This window comes from Haliaeetus leucocephalus, unplaced genomic scaffold (assembly GCF_000737465.1).
Source record: "Haliaeetus leucocephalus isolate CR32 unplaced genomic scaffold, Haliaeetus_leucocephalus-4.0 Scaffold76, whole genome shotgun sequence".
Classification (NCBI taxonomy): Eukaryota; Metazoa; Chordata; class Aves; order Accipitriformes; family Accipitridae; genus Haliaeetus; species Haliaeetus leucocephalus.
The window spans coordinates 2597757-2617051 of NW_010972512.1; the positions used below are offsets into that span (position 1 = coordinate 2597757).

Consider the following 19295-nt stretch of genomic DNA (forward strand, 5'->3'; position numbering starts at 1 on the left):
CGAACCATCACAGTCACTGGTGCAGCCAAATCACAAGGCTTCATGTTCTGGGGAGAAGAGGGTTTAAATCTTCCCCTCCCCAGCCCCTGACCTCAGGCAAACACAACGTAATTGGGTTGTCCCAGTTGGCGACGGGCTTGATTCATTTTCCTGTGGAGAAATCTCTCTGTCCGGTTGCACGAAGAGTCTCCATGGTCCTGGCTCAGTTTCCAGCACCTGCAGAAGGACTGGCTCCCTGGACCCCCTGCCGCAGCCCACAAGCACCCACCAGGCACAGCCGGCCCCTGGGACACTGTCACAGGTGATGGTGGGTCAAAAGGCTGATGCAGAATAACGCTCACCTGCGCTCCAGGGGAAAAAAATGTTCTCCACTGCAAGAAAAAGCAAAGTGTGAGAATTGAGGGAGAGTCCCAAGATGAGGGAGAAGGGCACCATTGCTGCAGCCACTGAAGGAGAGGGTAACGGGAACAAGATGCTGTAAATCTTCCCCATTACGGAGATGCCCGCTGCAGCTCCGGGGGCAGATTCTCAGCTTCCAGCCTGGGTGCTGCTGTTACAGATTTTGCTCCAGCTTGACATGGGGATTCATTTGCAGCCTGGGATGCTAAAACATGGCACAGAAAGGCTTTTTTTTTTCTTCTCCTTTTTTTTTTAATTACCCAAGCTGTCAAAAACCTCCATTATTTCTTACTTTGCCATAACGGTACATGGTGTTTCATTTTGTACCTCACTGTGGGTTTTTGGAGATGCCCGCTTCTCACAAGCCCCTCCCTGTGCATCTGTATCTCTATTCCCCTCCTGGGAAGCCCCCCTCTCTTTCCTGAGAAGTGGAAGCTGCAAATGCCATAGCACCATCTGGCTGCAGCAGAAAACTGGTCCTTTCTGCAGCAATTAGGCTGACACCCCAACTCAACCTGCATCTAAACACACCTTCCGATATCTGCTCTTCCTGACCGCATCTCCATTCCTGGAAATTCAAGGCACAGCCAAAAGCCTTAGACCTGTTTATGACTTGTTGTACAAAAGTGATAAATGGCTGCTCAGAAAACATCTCCTCTGGGCTGCTCCTCATATGCTCCTTGCCTGCATTTTAATAAGCTAATGTTTGGGAATAGTTAAGTAGCTGTCTTGACTTGTTTAACTCGATAGCCACAGATATTTCACTAAGCTGACATGGGATTTATGTCTCAATAATGCAATAATGTTTGGTAAGCATCGCGGTTTCAGGGAGATTTATGTCCCATCAGCAATCTGAGAGGGATTTATAGGGCCCATCAGAGGTAGGGTTACAGGAGGTGCCGTCTGAGAGACACCAAGAGCACTGTGTCTTACTGCTTGAGGGCAATTCCTTGGAGAGACCAAGTCCTGGAGCATCATAGCCTGCTGACATATTGCCCCGCTAATGTTTTTCATTAATAAAACTAAACACGAGGGCTAAGGGAGCTGACTGGTGATGGAAAGCATTTTGTAATGTGCTTCCATTCTTCCAGCTCTGTGACGGGCAAGGAAAGGTGGTGGGGAGCCCACTGTGATCCAGCCCACAGGAGAAAGGCCATCCCTATCACCTATCTCATGTGCTTTCTGGGAAGATGCCAGTGGTGACCACGCTGCTGCCCCTCTAAAGGTCACAACCAGCCATCAGCGAGAGCCTGGAGGCAGCAGCAGGATGCCTGGAGCAGGGATGAAGCCCAGGAGGCAGCAGTGGGACTACGGGGCACCCACTTCCAAGAGATGGAGAAGGACCATGTCTCCCAATCACACTCCAAACCAAACATTCCACAACACTGCCATTTAAGTGCAAACCGTACGCGTTAGGGACAAGCTGCATTACAAACAATCAAATTCAGTGTTGCAGGTGGCTTTTCAGAGCAGTCCTGGTATGTCAGATTCCCTCTGTCTGGGCTTTCTTGAGGATGCTGGCTAGGAAACAAATCCTCATCTCCAGCAAGTTCAGGAGATCTTTCTCTCTGCTGGGACAGCCTACTTACTGTTTTTTGACTGCGAGAGGTTTGACCGGTATCTTTGCAATTTCCCTGCCAGAAATCAAGCCAAAGAAAACCTTGGAAATATAAGGGAGGGAAAAAAAGAGAAAATATTTTTTCCTTTGTTTAGGAGAGCTGGCAAAGTCTATGTAAACTTCTTGAAGTGTGATAGACCTGCGAGAGGCTCATTTGCACCCGAGGACACGAGCTCTGGAGCATCGCTTTTCCTTGAGTCCCAACAGCCAATGCACTTCCCAAGACAAATTTCTTTGGGTTGAAATTGTTCCCTCCTGGGTCTCAGCCTAGACATACATCATCAGCAAGATTCATATGATTAAAATAACTGCAATAAAGTGATTGATTTCGCAAGAAGCAGGTGTTGGAGGGTGAAACAAGGCTCCAGAGCAGAGCATTGGAGCTGTGGAGCTGAAGGACCGCAATGCTGGGAGCTGCATCATCTTTGCTTTCCAGCTCTCACGGTGACAGAATAAAACAGGTCAGGACTGATGAGAATTAAACTACTTCAGATGTTGTTTCACTCCTGACAGTTATTAGGACAAGTTTGGTCTTTACTTCTGCAAACAACAGCACTGAATTTCCTGTAACAAAGTGGCACCATGACTTGTTCAGCCTTATCAGAAGGAGACCAGGACATGCTTTGGCTGCTCCATTCAACAGCCCTTTGGCTTAAGGGTAGCATTTACTAATTGCAGAATTGGCCAGATATCCTTCCACCAGATCTTCCACTGAGCTGCCAGAGCTCAGCTGGGATGAAAGGAACCTGTTGTATCATTTGATATATCCATACAACATCAGGGTGGATACATCCAATCCTGAGATGCTGAGAGATGGAGTAAAGCAACTTACACCTCCTAGGAATGACCAAAAAAAAAAAAAGAGGGTATGAAAAAAAGTGAAAAAAGTCCTTCCTCACTGGCCAGTTTTTGATCAACTGCTCTGAGCAGGCTCTGGCACCAGAAGGAGCTGGTGATCCCCAGGTTAACAAGCCAGCACACCAAGCTTTGAAGCCCAGCTCCTTCTAGTTCATCGCTTTTGTTGATAAGGTGGGAATTGCTATTAATCACCAAGTATACATGTTCCTGTTACTCTTTCATAACAAGACATGGATGACCACACTGCTATCCTGGCCAGCACGCCAGCATCTTCAAGCTTTGTTTTTTTAATGAGCCATACCTTCAAGATTGCCCAGGAAAAACAAGCATAGACAGAGTCACCCAGTGTCAAATAAACCACAAGTGTTAGAATTCATTGAAAAAGTGACATTTGAGTACATGAGAGTTTTGGAGGGGGTTTTCACATTTTCAGTCTTCTCTTGAAAGGTTTTAGATTTGTTTGTTCAGTGTATTTTTTGGCCAGGAAAACCAATTTTTTTTCTTTTCTAGACAATTCCCTCCAAATCTTTTTTTTTTTTTTTTAAACTAGGAAAGGGGAAAAAAAAACATGGAGAAAAAGCAGCTTTTCAGCCACACTAACACAAACTCACTCTTCCTCCCTTACAGAAAATGAACATTTGGGACAAAAGGCCCCATTGCACCAGCCAGGTGCAGGGACAGCAGGTCTCATCCCAGCTCTCTCCAACAGAGTCCCCCAGTCCAGCCTCAATATCCAGCAGACACTCTCTCCAGGCTCTGCTCACACTCACCCCATCCCTCCCCAGGACCTACCTCCTCTCCATCCCTTTCTCTTTCTTTTCCCTTCTTCCTTTTGCTGCCCCAGCAGAGCTGTGCTACCTGTTAGCGTTTGATGAAGAAAAAGTCATGTAGGGTGGCCAGATGGGAGGGCAGAGCCTGGACCCTCGGAGGGCAGCCACAGGTGTACCAGTGCCGTGACGTCCAAGTTGGAGGCAACGTCACAGCTCCACTGCAGGTCCATGTGCGAACCATCCCTCATGCAGCAACACGAGGAGCACAGCGTGCCTGTGCTCTGCTCTAAACACACTGCCGAAGGATGTCCACACTGCCTGGTGTCCTTGGTCAAGGTCCCACTAGGGCTCCTCCAGGCAGGATGAGAGCCTGCAGGAGAGGAGATACGCAAACCAAACCAAACAAAATCACATCTCACCACTGCTGTCCTGACTCTTGCACCTACAGCTGTAACTGCACACATTAATGCAACACAAGCAAATATTAGTTGAGCGTGTGCAGCACATGCAACGCATGTTCTCCAAACACATATTTTTGAGCGCAGGCACCTTTCCACTACTGTTCAGCATGTGCTTCTCCCTGTTGGTTTCAATAAAGCCAATGCATACAATAAAATTAGCTTGAGGTTACACACATGCAGCAATAACAGCTCCTCAAAGGGAAAGCTATTGAATGGGACCCACCTTGGCATGCACAGATTCCTCAGGTTGTGTGCATGTGGCTGCATGGGTGCATTCATGCTTATACCTGCGCTATGCCACCTCAGTCCCCTGCGCTGGGACATCAGGGGCTGAAGATCGACCACAGCGTGAAGGCGCTGCCAGGGCTCCCATCCAGCAGAAGGAGAGCGAGCATCCTGGCACCATTAGTGGTCTATGATGTGTTTTTTTAATTAGGAAAATAACAACTTCGCTGACTTTTCTATTCCAATCCTGTTCCGTTCTCGGTAACGGCTCTTATTGTAATAAACAGCATTGTAGCCCAGACTCGAAGGCTAATGACTGTTGATGGGAAATATTTTGTTTCATAACAGCGGCTGCAGCCAGCAGAGCACATGAGAACATTTTTTCAGGAACATGGAGGATACTATTTTTAACTGTTCTCCCCCATATTTATGGTGCTTGAAGGAAAGATGCGCCAGTTTAAACACGTTGCAGCAATATGTGCCATTTAACTCTGCCTGTGCCATGTAGAGAGGGCGCGCAGAAGTCCCAGTCTGGTGGCTGGGCAGTGGGATGACCATGCTCATCGTAGGCTGGTTTCCTTGCTGTCCATCCATCTACAGCTTTACAGCGCCCAACACCAAGACTATCACGATCAGGATGTGACACAGCGCTCTGCACACTGACACCCAGCCCCAAAACGCACCTTTTGGTGCTGGCTCTGGGCCAGCAGCAGGGAGAGAGCAGGATCTGGTTGTGCCAAGCACTGTGGACATCCAGAGAGTGACATGAGAGCCTGAGCAGAGTAAGACGTGGCCGGTAAGGACGGTCACCAGGTGCGTGCAAGTTGCCCAGGTGTCACCCAATGCATTCCTCCTTTTGTTGGCATCCTTCTGCCCCTGCTGGGAAGGTCCTTCCCCTCAAGCAGGGAGCAGACCCCATGCCTGCTATCTTTCCCACCTTGCCTCCTTTGGGATTATAAAGCCCCGTTCAGCATCATAGCTTCTATTCCTTAGTGCAAGACAGATCCACAGAAGAGCCAGACCTGCTGAGGCTGCAGAGGCTCCACATAGGTCTAAGAGCTCCCAACCGCAGCACCAGAGATGTTGCAAACCCAACAGCATTAACGCAGACAGAAGCAGCGTTTAAGCGCGTAGTAAGTTGAAATCACGTTCCTCCATGTCCAACAAAAACACGTTCTTAATAGTCGTGGAGCTAAGTGGAGTCACCCAGAGTTATGATTTCCTTTCAGCAGATATTTCATCTTCAAGCTGTCACTTTCACTCAGGCCATGATTAAAACAATAAACCCCAGAGAAGCCACCCTGCCCCCCCATCAACAGCTGCTTCTCCTCCACACACTGCAACGGGAGCCATTCATCACCAAAAAGAGGGAGGAGAAATTAAAGACAGATTATTATTATTTATTATTCAAAGCTGCCATGTTTGGCCAGTGAGCTTTCCTTGGTAAAATGAGAGTGGCCACGGCTATCCCCCTGCAGATGTTGATCAAGGAGGGAGAAGTCACCCTATGATGTAAGGGATGCATTACTGCTGCACATGCTCAACACCTCTAGGACTTTCATCTCTCTTCTCATGCAATATGCAAGTCATTGTATTGGAAGGATTCCCCTTATTTACCTCTGACAACCTTGGACTTTTGCATTCCATCAGTGAAATCCCACCTTGACAAGCAGCTTGCAAAGGGGAAAAAAAAAAAATCAAATATCATGCATTGCCAAAATAAACAATGAGTGTATCACTGTAACTCCCGGCCCTGGTCCTTGTGATCTCGGGCAGCCTGTTCTCCTGGGTTTCTGCTCTTCCCACCCTTTGTCTGAACCTGGATGGCACTGTGGGGTCCTCATGGCCTTAAAAGAACTGGCTGATGGGGAAGGAGTGGGCACCCAGGCTGTCCTCTGAACCTGCAGCGCAGTTTTGAGTGTGCGTGCAAGTACTGTAGAGATGACAGGCAAGATCCAGCCACCTGGGCTGACCACAGGGCTCATTGTGCAGTCAGAGGAGATACCTAGAACTAGCCCACGGCAGAGATGCTAGGAAAAACAGCCTACATCCTGCCAAGCTCAGACATGAAGCGTCCTGCTTGGACATTTCACTTGAGCCACAAAGACAGGCATTGCAGAAATGCAACAGTTTTCTTGGAGTTTGTTTTCCAAAGGCTCAACACGTTCCACTTCAGTAAGGCTGGAAAATCTATCGTGTCAGTGCTCCTGCCATGCCTGCGCATATTTGCATTTTCCTTGCAGTATTTTTAGAGATTTCCACTCCTCAGCCTGATTTGGGATGAAGTCAAATATGTGAAATCTTGGAAGCTGCCACAGGAAAAGAAACTCCATTTTTCAACCAGCTTTAGATACAGCCTTCGGCCATGGCGATAAATCTTCTGCCAGCCTGGAGAGCTGCACTCCTCTCCCAGATAAGGGCCTAACGTGGTCCAGAAGGTGTTTGTCCCCCAGCCAGCCTGGGGAGGTGCTGCCGTCCTACCCCTCTGAGGACGTGCTGAAGCTTCTCACAAGAGGCTGCTTCTCTGATGGGAGGCAACAGAAAGAGAGGGCACGTGGCAGAGCTCCCTGGCTCCTTGTTCCATCCAGCCCTCCCGAGCCAGAGGAATGGAGAGCTCAGCTATCTCTCCATGCTTCATTAGCTCTCCTCCAAGATATCCCTGTTCCCCAAGGGTCCCGTACCTATAAGACCCACACAGAGGAGGAAATGATGGGGCTGGCTTGGAAGAAACTCAGTTCGCAGCTCTACAGAAGGACCAGCTTCAGCTCAGCCTCGTCAACCCACATGTCCACTGAAGACTCCCCAGCACCGCTCCTCCAAAAACCATTTCTACCTGCACCGCTACAACAGCCAGGCAGTTTTGTGGGGTACAGTCCCACAGGCAAAGCACCTGCTGTGGGAGTCACCTCTTTCCACCGTGGGATGGACCTAGTTTGATGCCCTGGTCAAACACATGCCTTTCTGGTCTGCACCGAGCAGTGCTTGCCAGGTAGGATGGCTCTCACCTGAGCTTGCTCTCTTGTGGAAGAGAAAGAGACCCTTAGTCATCTTCACACCCCTCACAGCAGGGGATGAAGCACACTCTGGAGCTGCATTAATCCTGCCTTCACTTTTAGTTTGACCGTAGTCCATGTGTGTTACCAGGCCAGTCCCAAATCTGCACATCTGCTAGAGGGAAAGCCACTGAGTTAGCTCAGCAGCCTTATGAGGACCCATCTCAGTTTATGGTGCGACCTTTCCTTTCCCAGGATGGGCTTTGCTGGGAGCACCCACCGTGCCAGGGCCATGGTGGGGATGGGCAGAGGGAGCAGTGGAATATCCACATGTTCCACACTCACCTCAAGGAAATCTCACCACCTACCTCCTCTGCTCATCGGGGTTGGCCGTGGCGGAACGCTCATCTCCTTCACACACGGCTGCTTTTTGGGCAAGTGGGACTGGTCTCACTGCCCAGCCCTGGGGCAGCCCAGCCAGCAAAACAGGGTGCTTTGTGGTATCCCAAGATGTGTTTATAGCATGACTAATTTTAGCACCTCCCATTCGCAAGGAGGGCTCCACCCGACCCTGCGCTGAAACCACCTCTGGGCTGGAAAAGAGCAGCTGTGAGACAACATCTGGCATCGCTCGGACAGGCAGAGGCAGGAAGCAAAGGAAAACAGCATCTGTCTGAGGCTGCTGAGGGACTCCAGCTAGACAGAGAGCAGAATTTGGCCAAGACGCTGGAAAGAGTAACTCTAATCTTAAAAAAATTATTAAAAAAAAAAAGATGAGACATTATAAGATGCTGGTTGCCGTTTGTCATCCTTCAGCCTGCTGTTAACTCCCACTGTGCCTCTCCCTGCCATGACATGGAGATGTCAACCCCTCCTTCCTCAAAGTTGTTTGGACTTCATCTTCACAGCTGAAGACCTCAGTGTCCCATCCCAGCATTGTCCCTGGGACCCCAGTACATGGGCTGGGAGGCTGCAGGGGAGCACAGGGCAAGGTCCAGCCATCTCCTGGCTCCACTTTGATAGGGGACAGTCCCTTACTTTTCAACTTCATTTAAAAATCAGCACCTGGCTCTTAAATGATGCAACAACTTTGCCAGGGTTCCCCCCACTCAGGGCACTGTGGTCCCAGCAGCCCCACAGATGCACTCCTGCCCCACAGTAGGCACCACTGGGTGTGGATGAAGGTTTGGGCACAGCATGTAGTCCTCACCAGCCCCCAAAAAGTGATTGCTGGCCTCACTTCCCTCCCAGAGAGTATTTTTTGGTAAGACCCAACTTGTGAATGGCCTCAGGTGCACACCACATCCCTTAACTGTCTGCTGGTAGGAAATGCAGGTGCCCCAGGCTCCTGAAAGGAGCTGGGGTTTCCCTACTCCTCTATTCTGAGTTTTGCTGTTTTGTGTGATTTCATCACGTTTGCTGAGCAGACAGAATCACACAGAATAACCCAGCTGGGCCCCACTTGTGGCTGCAAGAGAAGCTTTTTGTGCTAAGTCCCAAATCCAGGCTGGAGAGACCCAACCAAACCACTGGGCAGCTGCTCCTGCTCACCCGGGATCTTGTTGCAGGGGCAGAAGCAGGGAAGGGCAAGCAGGAAAACCCCCACAAGCAAACCCCCAGGCACAGAGACACCCTGGGGGCATTCCACAAACAGGGCGATGTGCATGAGGGGCAGCAGTTGCCCAACACACTGTGACGGTTTAGGAGCCAGAGCTGTTTTTTAAGAGCAATAGCTATATTTCCATGGATGACTTTTGGACTACAGGGGTCCAAGTCACTCAAGCCCCTTTGAAAAGCTTTGCCCCAAAGCCTCAGGTGTATGGAGTTTACACATGAAAGTGCAGATAGGGAATATTTAGGGGTAACATGCCCTTTTTCTTAAGTAATAGCCAGCAAGAGAAAGCGGAGAACCCAGGGAGCATGGTTGAGCACCACCCTGATGCCAGGGTGCCCAGCCCTGGACACAGGCTCTAAATTTCTCCTCTTCCTCCCCAGAGCCGTGCTCGCACAACTGCAGATGAGGGGCTGAACAGCCTCCTGGACAGGCAGCATCGGCCAAAAACCTATTTGGTACATTTATTGAGTGTTTTACTACAATTGCAGAGCTCTATAGCTACACAACTTTTCTTCATTTCCCTGATGTTTTAAGCATCTTCCCCTTCTCCATCAGCATGGAGCAGAGAGGGAGGGCAGGGTTGTGGGTCAGTGTCCGCCTTGGATAAAGCAACAACCTCTCCAAAACCTCAGGACCAGCTCCAGCCCTCTGTTAGACTGGAAAAGTTACACTCCCACTTCTCACAGCAGTCCAAACCCTCTGTACTTCCAGCCTCCCAGTCCCACCATCCCATCCCATCTAACATCCAACCCTACTGCAGGGGCAGTTTAGGCAATGCAGGTTTTCCAGTGGGTCAGGAAATCCTCATCTGAGTTTAGGGTCACCTTTGGGCAGGGATTTTTTGTAAGTACCTGGAGCAGCTGGGCACTTCTTCATCTGCTTTGCAAGTCCCAGTCATCTCTGAGCCACAGCCAGCCTCTCCTTCCCTGCTGGGATCAAGAAAACCCTCCATGGCAATAGCCAGGATGTTTCCCTGGGATGGACAGGGAGTCTGGCAGACAGCTGCAGGGATTAACTGTACCACTTTGAAATATTCCTGGAAGCAGCAAGGGGTGCTGCAGAGAAAGCCATGAGGGTGAAGGGCCCCCATGGCTTCACCTGGCAGTCCATGACCCTTCCAGCACACTGCAAAGGGCAAGCTCAAAGCCATGCCAAAGTTTGGGGAAAGATGCGCTCCAGGCACCTGTGTTGCTCAAGGCTGGGAGAGGCTCTGTGCTGGGCATGGCTAGAGGAGCAGTTTTGGCAGGACTTCAGCTCCTGGTTTTCTAAGAGAGCCCATGCAGGTGGGTGCAAGCAGCAGCTGGTCAAAGAGCTGGACCTAGAAGGGACCAGCCATGCTGCTGCAAAGGGAGGTTTCCAGGGGCATGGTGCCATTTGGGATGGGCACCTCTTCTTCGGCATTACCCCAGCTGCTGGGGCTCAGGCTCCCCAAACAGAGAGAAAAACCATCCCCAGGAGACGATCAAGGACTTGCCCTAATGCAAGTCTCTTTCAGCATTCCCATGGCTGTTGGGATCTCACTGGAAGGAAACCTCAATCAAGAAGCCTCATGTTCAGCCCTTGCATCCACATGTTTGTCATTAAGACTTCCCAGCTGAAAATTAATCTTACACCTGTTACAATCAGAGTAAAAGAGGCTGGATCTACTCCTCCTAATTCCAAAGAGTGGCTGTGATGAAGATAAGCAGTGTCACTCCTTGTCAGCAAGTGGTAAGCAGCAGATATGATTTTCCTAGAGACATGAAGCCCAAATGAATTAGGTATCTACTGCCATGGTGGGGAATACTATATGGGTATAATGTATGGTCAGATGTTCAGGAGATACTGCAGAAGCAGCATGTGACAGCCTCCCCACATGCAGCTGCGTGCAGGGAGGCTGCCACACGCTGCTTCTGCCATAGCTTTTTATTGGTCTTGCTAGGAAATCCAGGCCAAACTAGGAGCTGGAACTCCATGGGTTGGTAACTCCTAGTGCATTGGTGACTGGCAGCCATCAGGTGAGAAGCCACAGCACGGCAGTGCCAGGTGGGGAGATGGACACTTGCCCAAAGGATGCTCAGATGAGCCGGCTGCAGGTCTGGATGGACATCTGAGGCTTGGTTTAACTCAGTCTGAACCACTCCAGTCTCAAAATCAACTTGGAAGCTATGCTATTTGCAAGTCTACTTCTTTTGGGAACCAAGAAGTAAGTGAGAGACTGATATTATTTCAGCTTCAGAGGGGTGAATAATCAGTTTTGCAAGGAATGCAAGCTTGGCTGACTGCTGAGGGCTTTGCAGAGATACACATGTCCCCTTAACAGGGGCTCTCTGTGGGCTGGGCTGCTGAAATTTAACTGCCCCTTGCATTCAGCCTGGTTAACAACCCTAGCACACACTGCCCATGGAGGGTCAAAAGCCAGATCAGCAGGGAAACAGGAGGCCAACCCAGACATGCTCCAGATTCCCAACATTTGGCTCAAGTCTGAATGAATCACTTACAGACCAAGAAGGGAAGTTGCAGAAACCCACCAGCCCCAGACCCCCAGCCTCTCACCCCTCACCCCCAACAACAGCTCCCAGCAGAGATCTGCTCTCTGAATCACAACTCACCAGCTCCAGCCCAGCTTGGTATCTTCCCCTGGCAAAAGCCTTTTGTCAGCACCTTCCCCCACCTCTACTTTAATAGCCTGCACCAATTAGCCCTCATTAGCCTCTGAGCTCCTTCTGAACATCTCCTGCTTTGCGGTGGAGCGTTTTCCCTATTGAGCCCCTCTCTTTCTGCTCCCTGCACAGGTGATGGGACTCAACCCTTTTCCTCTCCTTATTTGTGGCTTTCCCTCCCCCCACCTCCCTGCTGCTCACCCACCCCCAGTACCCACATAGGGATGCCCAGCCCTCCCTCCCCTCTCTTCTCTGAACAGAGACCCCCATGCTGGTGTCTCCCCAGCCCAATGGGGTGTAGAGAGCTGGGGGCAAAGCCAGGGGTGCGTCTTGCCTCTTCCTGAAAACCATCTCTTTTAGGAGAAGTCTTTGTGGATGCTTCCTGCCTTAATGCTCCTGCTGAACTCGTTTGCAGTTGCTTACGTTGACAGAAGGATCCTGTGGTTCAGGCGGGGGTCTCAACACGGTGTCCGTCCCTGCCTGGCTCACTGGCTAGCTTGCACAGCGCGTGCTGCAGAAGGGTCCTGTCCTGGTTTCATCTGGGATGTAGTTAGCTGTCTTCCTAGTAGCTGGTACAGTGCTATGTTTTGAGTTCAGTATGTGAAGAATGTTGATAACACTGATGTTTTCAGTTGTTGCTCAGTAGTGTTTAGACTACAGTCAAGGATTTTTCAGCTTCTCATGCCCAGCCAGGGCACCTGACCCAAACTGGCCAACAGTGTATTCCATACCATGTGACGTCCCATCTAGTTTAGGAACTGGGAAGTGGGGGGGCGCAGGGATTCGCCGCTTGGGGACTGGCTGGGTGTTGGTCGGCGGGTGGTGAGCGATTGCCCTGCGCATCATTTGTACATTCCAATCCTTTTATTACTACTGTTGTCATTTTATTAGTGTTATCATTATCATTATTAGTCTCTTCTTTTCTGTTCTATTAAATCGTTCTTATCTCAACCCAGGAGTTTTACTTCTTTTCCTGATTTTCTCCCCCATCCCACTGGAGGGGGGGGGAGTGAGTGAGCGGCTGCGTGGTGCTTAGTTGCTGGCTGGGGTTAAACCATGACAGTCCCCATCTCCACTGGGGTCTCTCTGCAGTTCCCCAAAGGGCTGCATGGTGTCCCCAGGATACGTCTGCTGGGCAGGCAGCCCCAAGCCCAGCTCTGCTGGCCCCAGTCCCCCCGTCCCCCCACCCAAGGCTCCAGCGTGTTCCCAGTCCCAGCCAACGCTGTAGGACACCTCAGGGCAGCAACACACAAAACATATGTGGCAGCTTATAGAAAGGATTGGGGAGTCTTTTCCCCCTTTTATTGAAAATGATCATTTCTATTCTAGTACAAACACTGTACATTTTACATCACAAAGCAAGAGATAATTTACAGGATACACTTCCATCTGGGAATCCTTCCTGTGGCTTCACGCGTCAAGCTCCACCAGCCTCATCAATCATCCATCCCTGTCATGCTCAAAAATCCCACTTAGAGGGAATCAGCCACCTATTTCTGCATCGAGAAAGGGGGGGGCCTGAGAAAACAGCGCTCGTAGAGAGCAGGCGAGAGGAATGTGCCTCAGGACCATCTTCTCCCCTGAATGGTACCCAAACTTAGTGATAACCGGGGTAACCATGGCAACTTCCTAGAGCTGCAACCAGAAGTCTACTAAAAGCCTGGAAAACTCCATGCTTTCAGGACACAGCCCTTAATTTGCACATATATTTACACGGTTCAGTAAAATACAGATTAAACATACACGATCATAAAATTTCGCTTTGGCTTGATAGACAACTAGAAACTGCCTGTCGGCTGAGGTCATCATCAATTAAGAAACAAACAACAAAACCCATCCATTCATCCAGCTGCACTCTGTTTAGCAAATCCATGTAAATGAAGCAATACTGTCTCGGATGCTCTGGTTTACGTCTTGATGTCGCCCAGCTCAAAGGTGATGTAAAGGTCTCATCCAGACTGACAACAGCCCAGTCAGCTGTGATGGCATCCCCAACCAAGCAGCCCAACCCAAGGCAAGACCCAACTAAAACTGGAAGTACAAAAGCTCACACAACCTTCCCGCAGGAGCAGCCCCATGCAAGTCAATTCAGTTCCTCACACAAATGAAGTGAGGAGGGTGAACAAGGGTTTGCACAGGGATTTTTGTGAGCCCCTTCATGTAAACATCACAGCGTGGTGGTAGGGATGGTAACCTCAGTCCACAGATGGGTAATGGGGTACCAGGAGCTTCATGCTCTCTGAACTGTCTCCTTGCTAACTTCAGAAATAGGTGCCTACACACAGACTCCAAAGCAAGCTGCTCAAGGTGATTCCTCTACTGCAAAAAAGGTGCGCAGAGACTACGGGCAAGCCACAGGCCACCACGATGCTGAGGGAAGCAGCTGAAACCTCCAGGGTGGACACTCGGGCAGCCTCAGGCCACCACAGGGGAGTTCGTTCAGGCTGCTGTCACTGGGGGGGTGTTGGTGGGTTGCGGAGGAGGGCAGCAAGGCAAGGAGAGGGGAGGGCACCAGGCTAAGGCACTCAACAAGTGGTTCAACCTCTTGAGTAACGCTACATTGGACCGGGTCCTTTTTCTTTCTGATCGTGCAGGACATGTTCTTCAATAGTTTCTCCGTTTGTGTAGGCACAGGAAACAAGAGTGAGTTTCTAAGTGAAGGCTGAGATCACTTGGCTCTAGGAGCTGGAACCACACTACTCATGATAGAAATATTTTGGTTTAGAGATGTTTAGCTTCTCCAGACTACAGAAGGAAAGGCCAAAAATGGGATCAAACAGAACATTATGGATTTCTTAAAACGCAGTGCTTGTCCAGCCTCACTTCCCCTGCTTGTGTTCTGTCTACAAGCATAATCTGTGATTTCTAGCTTTTTGTCCTGATCACAGTTAGATTATTTTTTTTTCCTCAAAAATATCCATACAGGGAGAAAAAAAATTCCAGCAGCAACACACACAATCACGAGCACAATTTACACCAGTTTGGATTGGGGGCTTTTTTCCCAGTGTTAGGTCCCCAGTGTTGGGCTGGATTTCCATTCATCCTCTACTAGTTTAATTTTCACCTTCACTTTAAAGAGATTTATTTCTCATTTCCTGCAACATGCTGTTTTAGACTATCAAAGCCCACTGTCAGACACCTACATATGCCCAGCATGTCTGCAGCAAACCCCAGGATGGAGACCTAAGCCATTCTACCAGAAGTATCCCTCATGACTGTGCTTCATTCTCCTTCCCATATGGTCCAGCCTGGACCATGGAGTAGCTCTGCTACCTTCAGTGGGACTATTTCATGGCAAAGTCCCACTCAGTTTGGCCAGGTCTCCTGCACAAAGCACTATTTGCCATAAATAAGGCCCCTCCTCCCCCAAATCTGAAAGAGGCAGGCATCACCAGCAACATGAAAGATCCTCATTTCCTCAGGATGCTTGCATGGAAGAAACCTCTTTTGGGTTGCATCTCCTCTACTCTTCATGGAGAGATCAGGTGCTAATTATCTCTCCAGATCCCAGAGGAAGGACAGCAGGTAGGGAGAGCAAAGGAGAGTGGTTAAGGCTACGGGACAAGTGTCATTGGGCAATGTATGGGAACTGGGGGGAGATATGGTCTTCATGTGGGATACTCCCTGCTGAGACATGACCTGTCCTCAGAGGGGCTGGCAGAGACTTTCCATGGGGATGTCCTTGTGTGTCCCCAAGAGCCACATGAACCTATCTGACTGGAGAGGAGATCCTCAACTTATCCTATGAAGCTGCAAATGCCCATGGGGAAGAGCTGCAAAGAAGCATGGCTCCCTCCAGCGCCACTTCTTTGGGGTTTCTCATGGGGAGACGTGAGCTGGCCATTTCGAGCGCTGCCCGAGGCTACCGGGAAAAGCTCTGACAAGGGTGAGAGAGGCTGCGGCTGGAATTCCAATGCACGGCTCCAGGAACCTGGATGCAGCACAAACATCCCAAACATTTTAAATGGATTTTATTTTGTTTAATAAAAAACACCAACCAAGCTTGCATGTATATCTTATATATATAAATATATACAGTATATATAAAACAAATGCATCTGGACAACACCTTTCCCTGTGGCGCAAACTGTAAGGCATAGAAAGGAGTGTCCTAACAGTCCTATTCTTGGCACTACAGAGCGATCCCCCCACTATGCCTCCCCGGCTCACACACCCACATTGGCTTTTCTCTCTTTGTTGGCTTTTTGAGACAGCAGTGCTGGGAATACTCAAGAAAGCCATGAAGCGCTGTGAAGCCCAAGAAGGTCCTCCTCATGTCTCAGACTGGTCCAGGCAACCCAGGCAAGATGACCCCATCTTGTTGCACTGTTGGGCTTCTCGCAGACTAACGGTAACGGCGCTGCCTCTGTGGCACAAGGGACTGGAGGGATGAAGGGTCAGGTGGATACAACAGAAAGTGGTGACCAAACCTTCTTCTTCTAGGGTGAGCTGGGGCAGGGGGGAAGAGGAGCAAGCTTTGCATCTCAGCATGATGGTGGGTGGGACATGTCCACGGGCTGAGATCAGCAGAGGTTTCTTTTTGCAGTCCCATACAAAAATGGAAACCAACAAGGGTGAGACTGTCCTTTACTGAAGAAGCTCGTAGTATATTGAGCAGAAGCAATAAACCTGACAATAACAAGAAAAAAAAATGGTGGCATTATCCCAAAAGGAAGGAGGAACCTTGTCACTCATGAGCGGTTCAGTTTGCTCCCAGTTTGGTCCCCATGCTCAGTTCTGGGTTAGGGTTGGCTTTTTTTCTTCTTTTTTTTCTTTTTTTTTGTAGCTTTTTTGTTTGGATTTTTTTTTTTTTCTTTGAGCACAAACAAGTTGCGAAGCAGGACGGGTGCTGTTGTATTTTCTCCTTCTGCAAGGCAGCTGCCTCCAGTCGTTAATTGACTGTGGGCACTTGATTCCTCTGTAAACTATATTCCTTTGCCTTCAGTCTCAGGTTGGCAATACTGTTGGCCATATTCATGCCCTGCGCTGGGCTGGCATTGGTACACGTGGCGGAGTAGGTGGCCATGGCGCTGTGGGATGGAAAGAGAGAAACATCACGTCAGACGTGGTCTTCACACCATGCAGAGAGCAGATGCGCACCGCAGAGAGGTTAAACCCTGGGGTTTCGATACCTGTGGGATGTATTTCTTACGTAAGCAGGGAACAATCACTACTTTTTATGTAACACCCCTGTAAATCTCCCTGCTGCAGTTCACTTACCCAGGGACAGCCAACAGCAAAGCTGGTTGAAGTCAACAGGAAAATTTCCATTTCCTATTTTCTAACCCAAAAGGTTTACAATGAGGTCAGGGTGCTGAGCCTGCCAGTTAGACCATTGTCTTTAAAAGTATTCCCACTGGAAGCAATGTCTTTTTGATGAGAGCAATTGCTGGTTTTATTGCCTGTGAAATCATGTAACTTCTGAAACACATTTTACATTAAAGAAACACTCTGGGAAAAACCCATTTCAACAATTGTGATGCTTTTTGGTTTCAGCCTTTTGGAATGAAAATTTCCACATTTTCCCCTCAAAACTTCAGCTGATCATAAAGAGCATGCCTTAAAGGCTGAGGGGAAAAAAAACCCAAACATTTTTTCTCCCTTCAAATCATGACTATTCATTAAAAACATTACTTTTGACAGCAGAGGCTGAACAAAGATCTCCAAGTCCTTTCTTATCCTACCAAAAATTTGCAAATCTGCTTTCCAGACCACTAGAAAATGTGTTTAACCCATGCGTCCCAGGTTTCTGCGAAAAGCAACCCTCCACCCCAAAACCCAGCAAACTACCTGTTGCATTTCCTGTACATGGGTCCATGGATCAAATCCAGTTGAAAAACACTGAGTGAACTAGAGATACCCATTTAACGCAGCCAGCACGTTCAGGAGGAAACCACAAATGGTCTCCTGGAGGCAAGCTCAGGTCTGGTGCTGACCCCTTCCATCTGCCTGCCCAGGTGGCTCATGTCTGAGGCTCTGGGAAACACTCTCCTCCATCCACAGCCCCAAAAAGAAGATAGCTTGTTTTTTTCCTTTTTTATTTTCCTTTTTCTTTCTTTTTTTTTTTTAAAATTTCTTCCAGCACTGATGTCCACAACTAGAAGAACCTTTGCAACAGCAAATCTCCCTTGAGGGAAGTGGGCATTTGCTGCACAAACAGATCCAGGCCGTGGGCATGCATGCTCGCCTCAAAGTGCTGGTGGCATCTGTGACTTCGTCGGGCAGAGCTGACCTGCCAGGAGTTTAAATGCAATCCAGTGCTGTCTGAATGCTCAGCCTCCAGGATATCCAGACCAGGTAATACCAGTAGGTTCCATTCCATTCCATTCCAAATGACTTCTCTTTCTCACTTTAAAATCAGGGACAAGAACTTCTTCAGGGAACAACTGTCATCTTTGCATCAGTGGAAACAAAACAGCTTACACACATGGAAAGGACAGGTAAGTCCCGTAAGTATAAAGCTGCTTACACCCATCCAAGCACCGAAAACTCTCTCCAGGAGAGCAAACATTCAGGGCACTTTGAGAGTCTCTAACAGCTACTGGAAGGGCATGGGGGATGGACATTAAAATATACACATCAAAATACAGGCTCAACTCTGGCCAACTCAGGGTCCATCGGCTGCATTTCACTGGTGTCCAGGGCACGATGGATCGGCGTGCCTGGAGCCTTCCCCAGCACCCCCTCAATTCCCTCTCCATGGCTGGGTTGGTGACTTTACCCTCTCCTTCCCCATAAGTCAGCAGCAATGTGAGACGCCAAGCGGTGCCTGCAGAGGCATTGCAAAGTTTCACAAGGTGTATAGCTGGTGGCTACTTAAGCACCCATTCCTACCTGCTTCCACAGGGTAAATCTGCCCCATGTTTTTGTGCTGGAAGAAATTAGAAGAGCCTCAAGGATACTCTAGATTAGATAAAATAGGAATTTTCAGTCTTGGGTGTAAACTGTCCCCATTCAAAATCAGACTGCTGCCCAAGTCTGGTCTAAAAGTCCAGGGAGCCTCGTGCTCTCAGCTCCTCAGAGGCGTGGGGAAAATTACTGTTGCCCAATGAAATCTCTGCTAAACCAAAAATCTCCAGAAATGCTCTCTTTTAGCAAGTTATTCCACAAGGAGCAGCGCGCAAGAAGGCTGTCTCCAAACATCGGTATAGCTTGGGGGTTGCTCCAGAGACCGTCCAGGGTCTAGTAAGTGTTGAAGTCACCCTGCTGCCCCCTCCCTCCACCCCATTCAGGCACAGAAAGGGTCTCCTTCCTCTTCTCAGCTGCCTGCTTTCATGAAACACAGAGGAACATCATGTTTCTGGGGCCTAAAATCCTTCTTTCAAATATGGTTTTCAATGGCCCATGGAGTCAAAGGTTGTTAGAGTGGGAAGTACAGGCTGACAGCACGACGGCTAGTCTTGTTTTCTTAGGAACCTATGCTAAAAAATGTCTAAGCAAAACATTTCAACTTCAAAAAAATAATAGTATCTACTTGGCTATCCACGTGACACTGATCTGCAAATAGCTTTGGTTGACCTGTGGCTGAATGTATTTGGAGAATAAACACACTGATTGAAAACTTTCCCCAGATCTAAGAGTAGAAACAGCACGGGCCACACAGCTCTCAGCCCTGCTCTCAGCCCTCTCCCGGACTAGCCATTAATCAGGGGCTGGTACAGCAGCACTGAGGAGATGGGGAGGGGGGCAGAGGGCCACGCAAACACTCTGCATG

General features: G+C 49.2%; 1 protein-coding gene across 1 annotated transcript in view; it reads right to left on the bottom strand.

The window, feature by feature from the left end:
- Positions 1-16380: 16380 nt before the first annotated feature.
- PRRX1 (paired related homeobox 1) overlaps positions 16381-19295 on the bottom strand; it is a 39104-nt gene continuing 36189 nt past the window's right edge. The window contains exon 4 of the mRNA XM_010581503.1: positions 16381-16611. Coding sequence (XP_010579805.1) covers positions 16473-16611 — 139 coding nt within the window. The 3' untranslated portion in view covers positions 16381-16472. The remainder of the gene's footprint in view (positions 16612-19295) is intronic.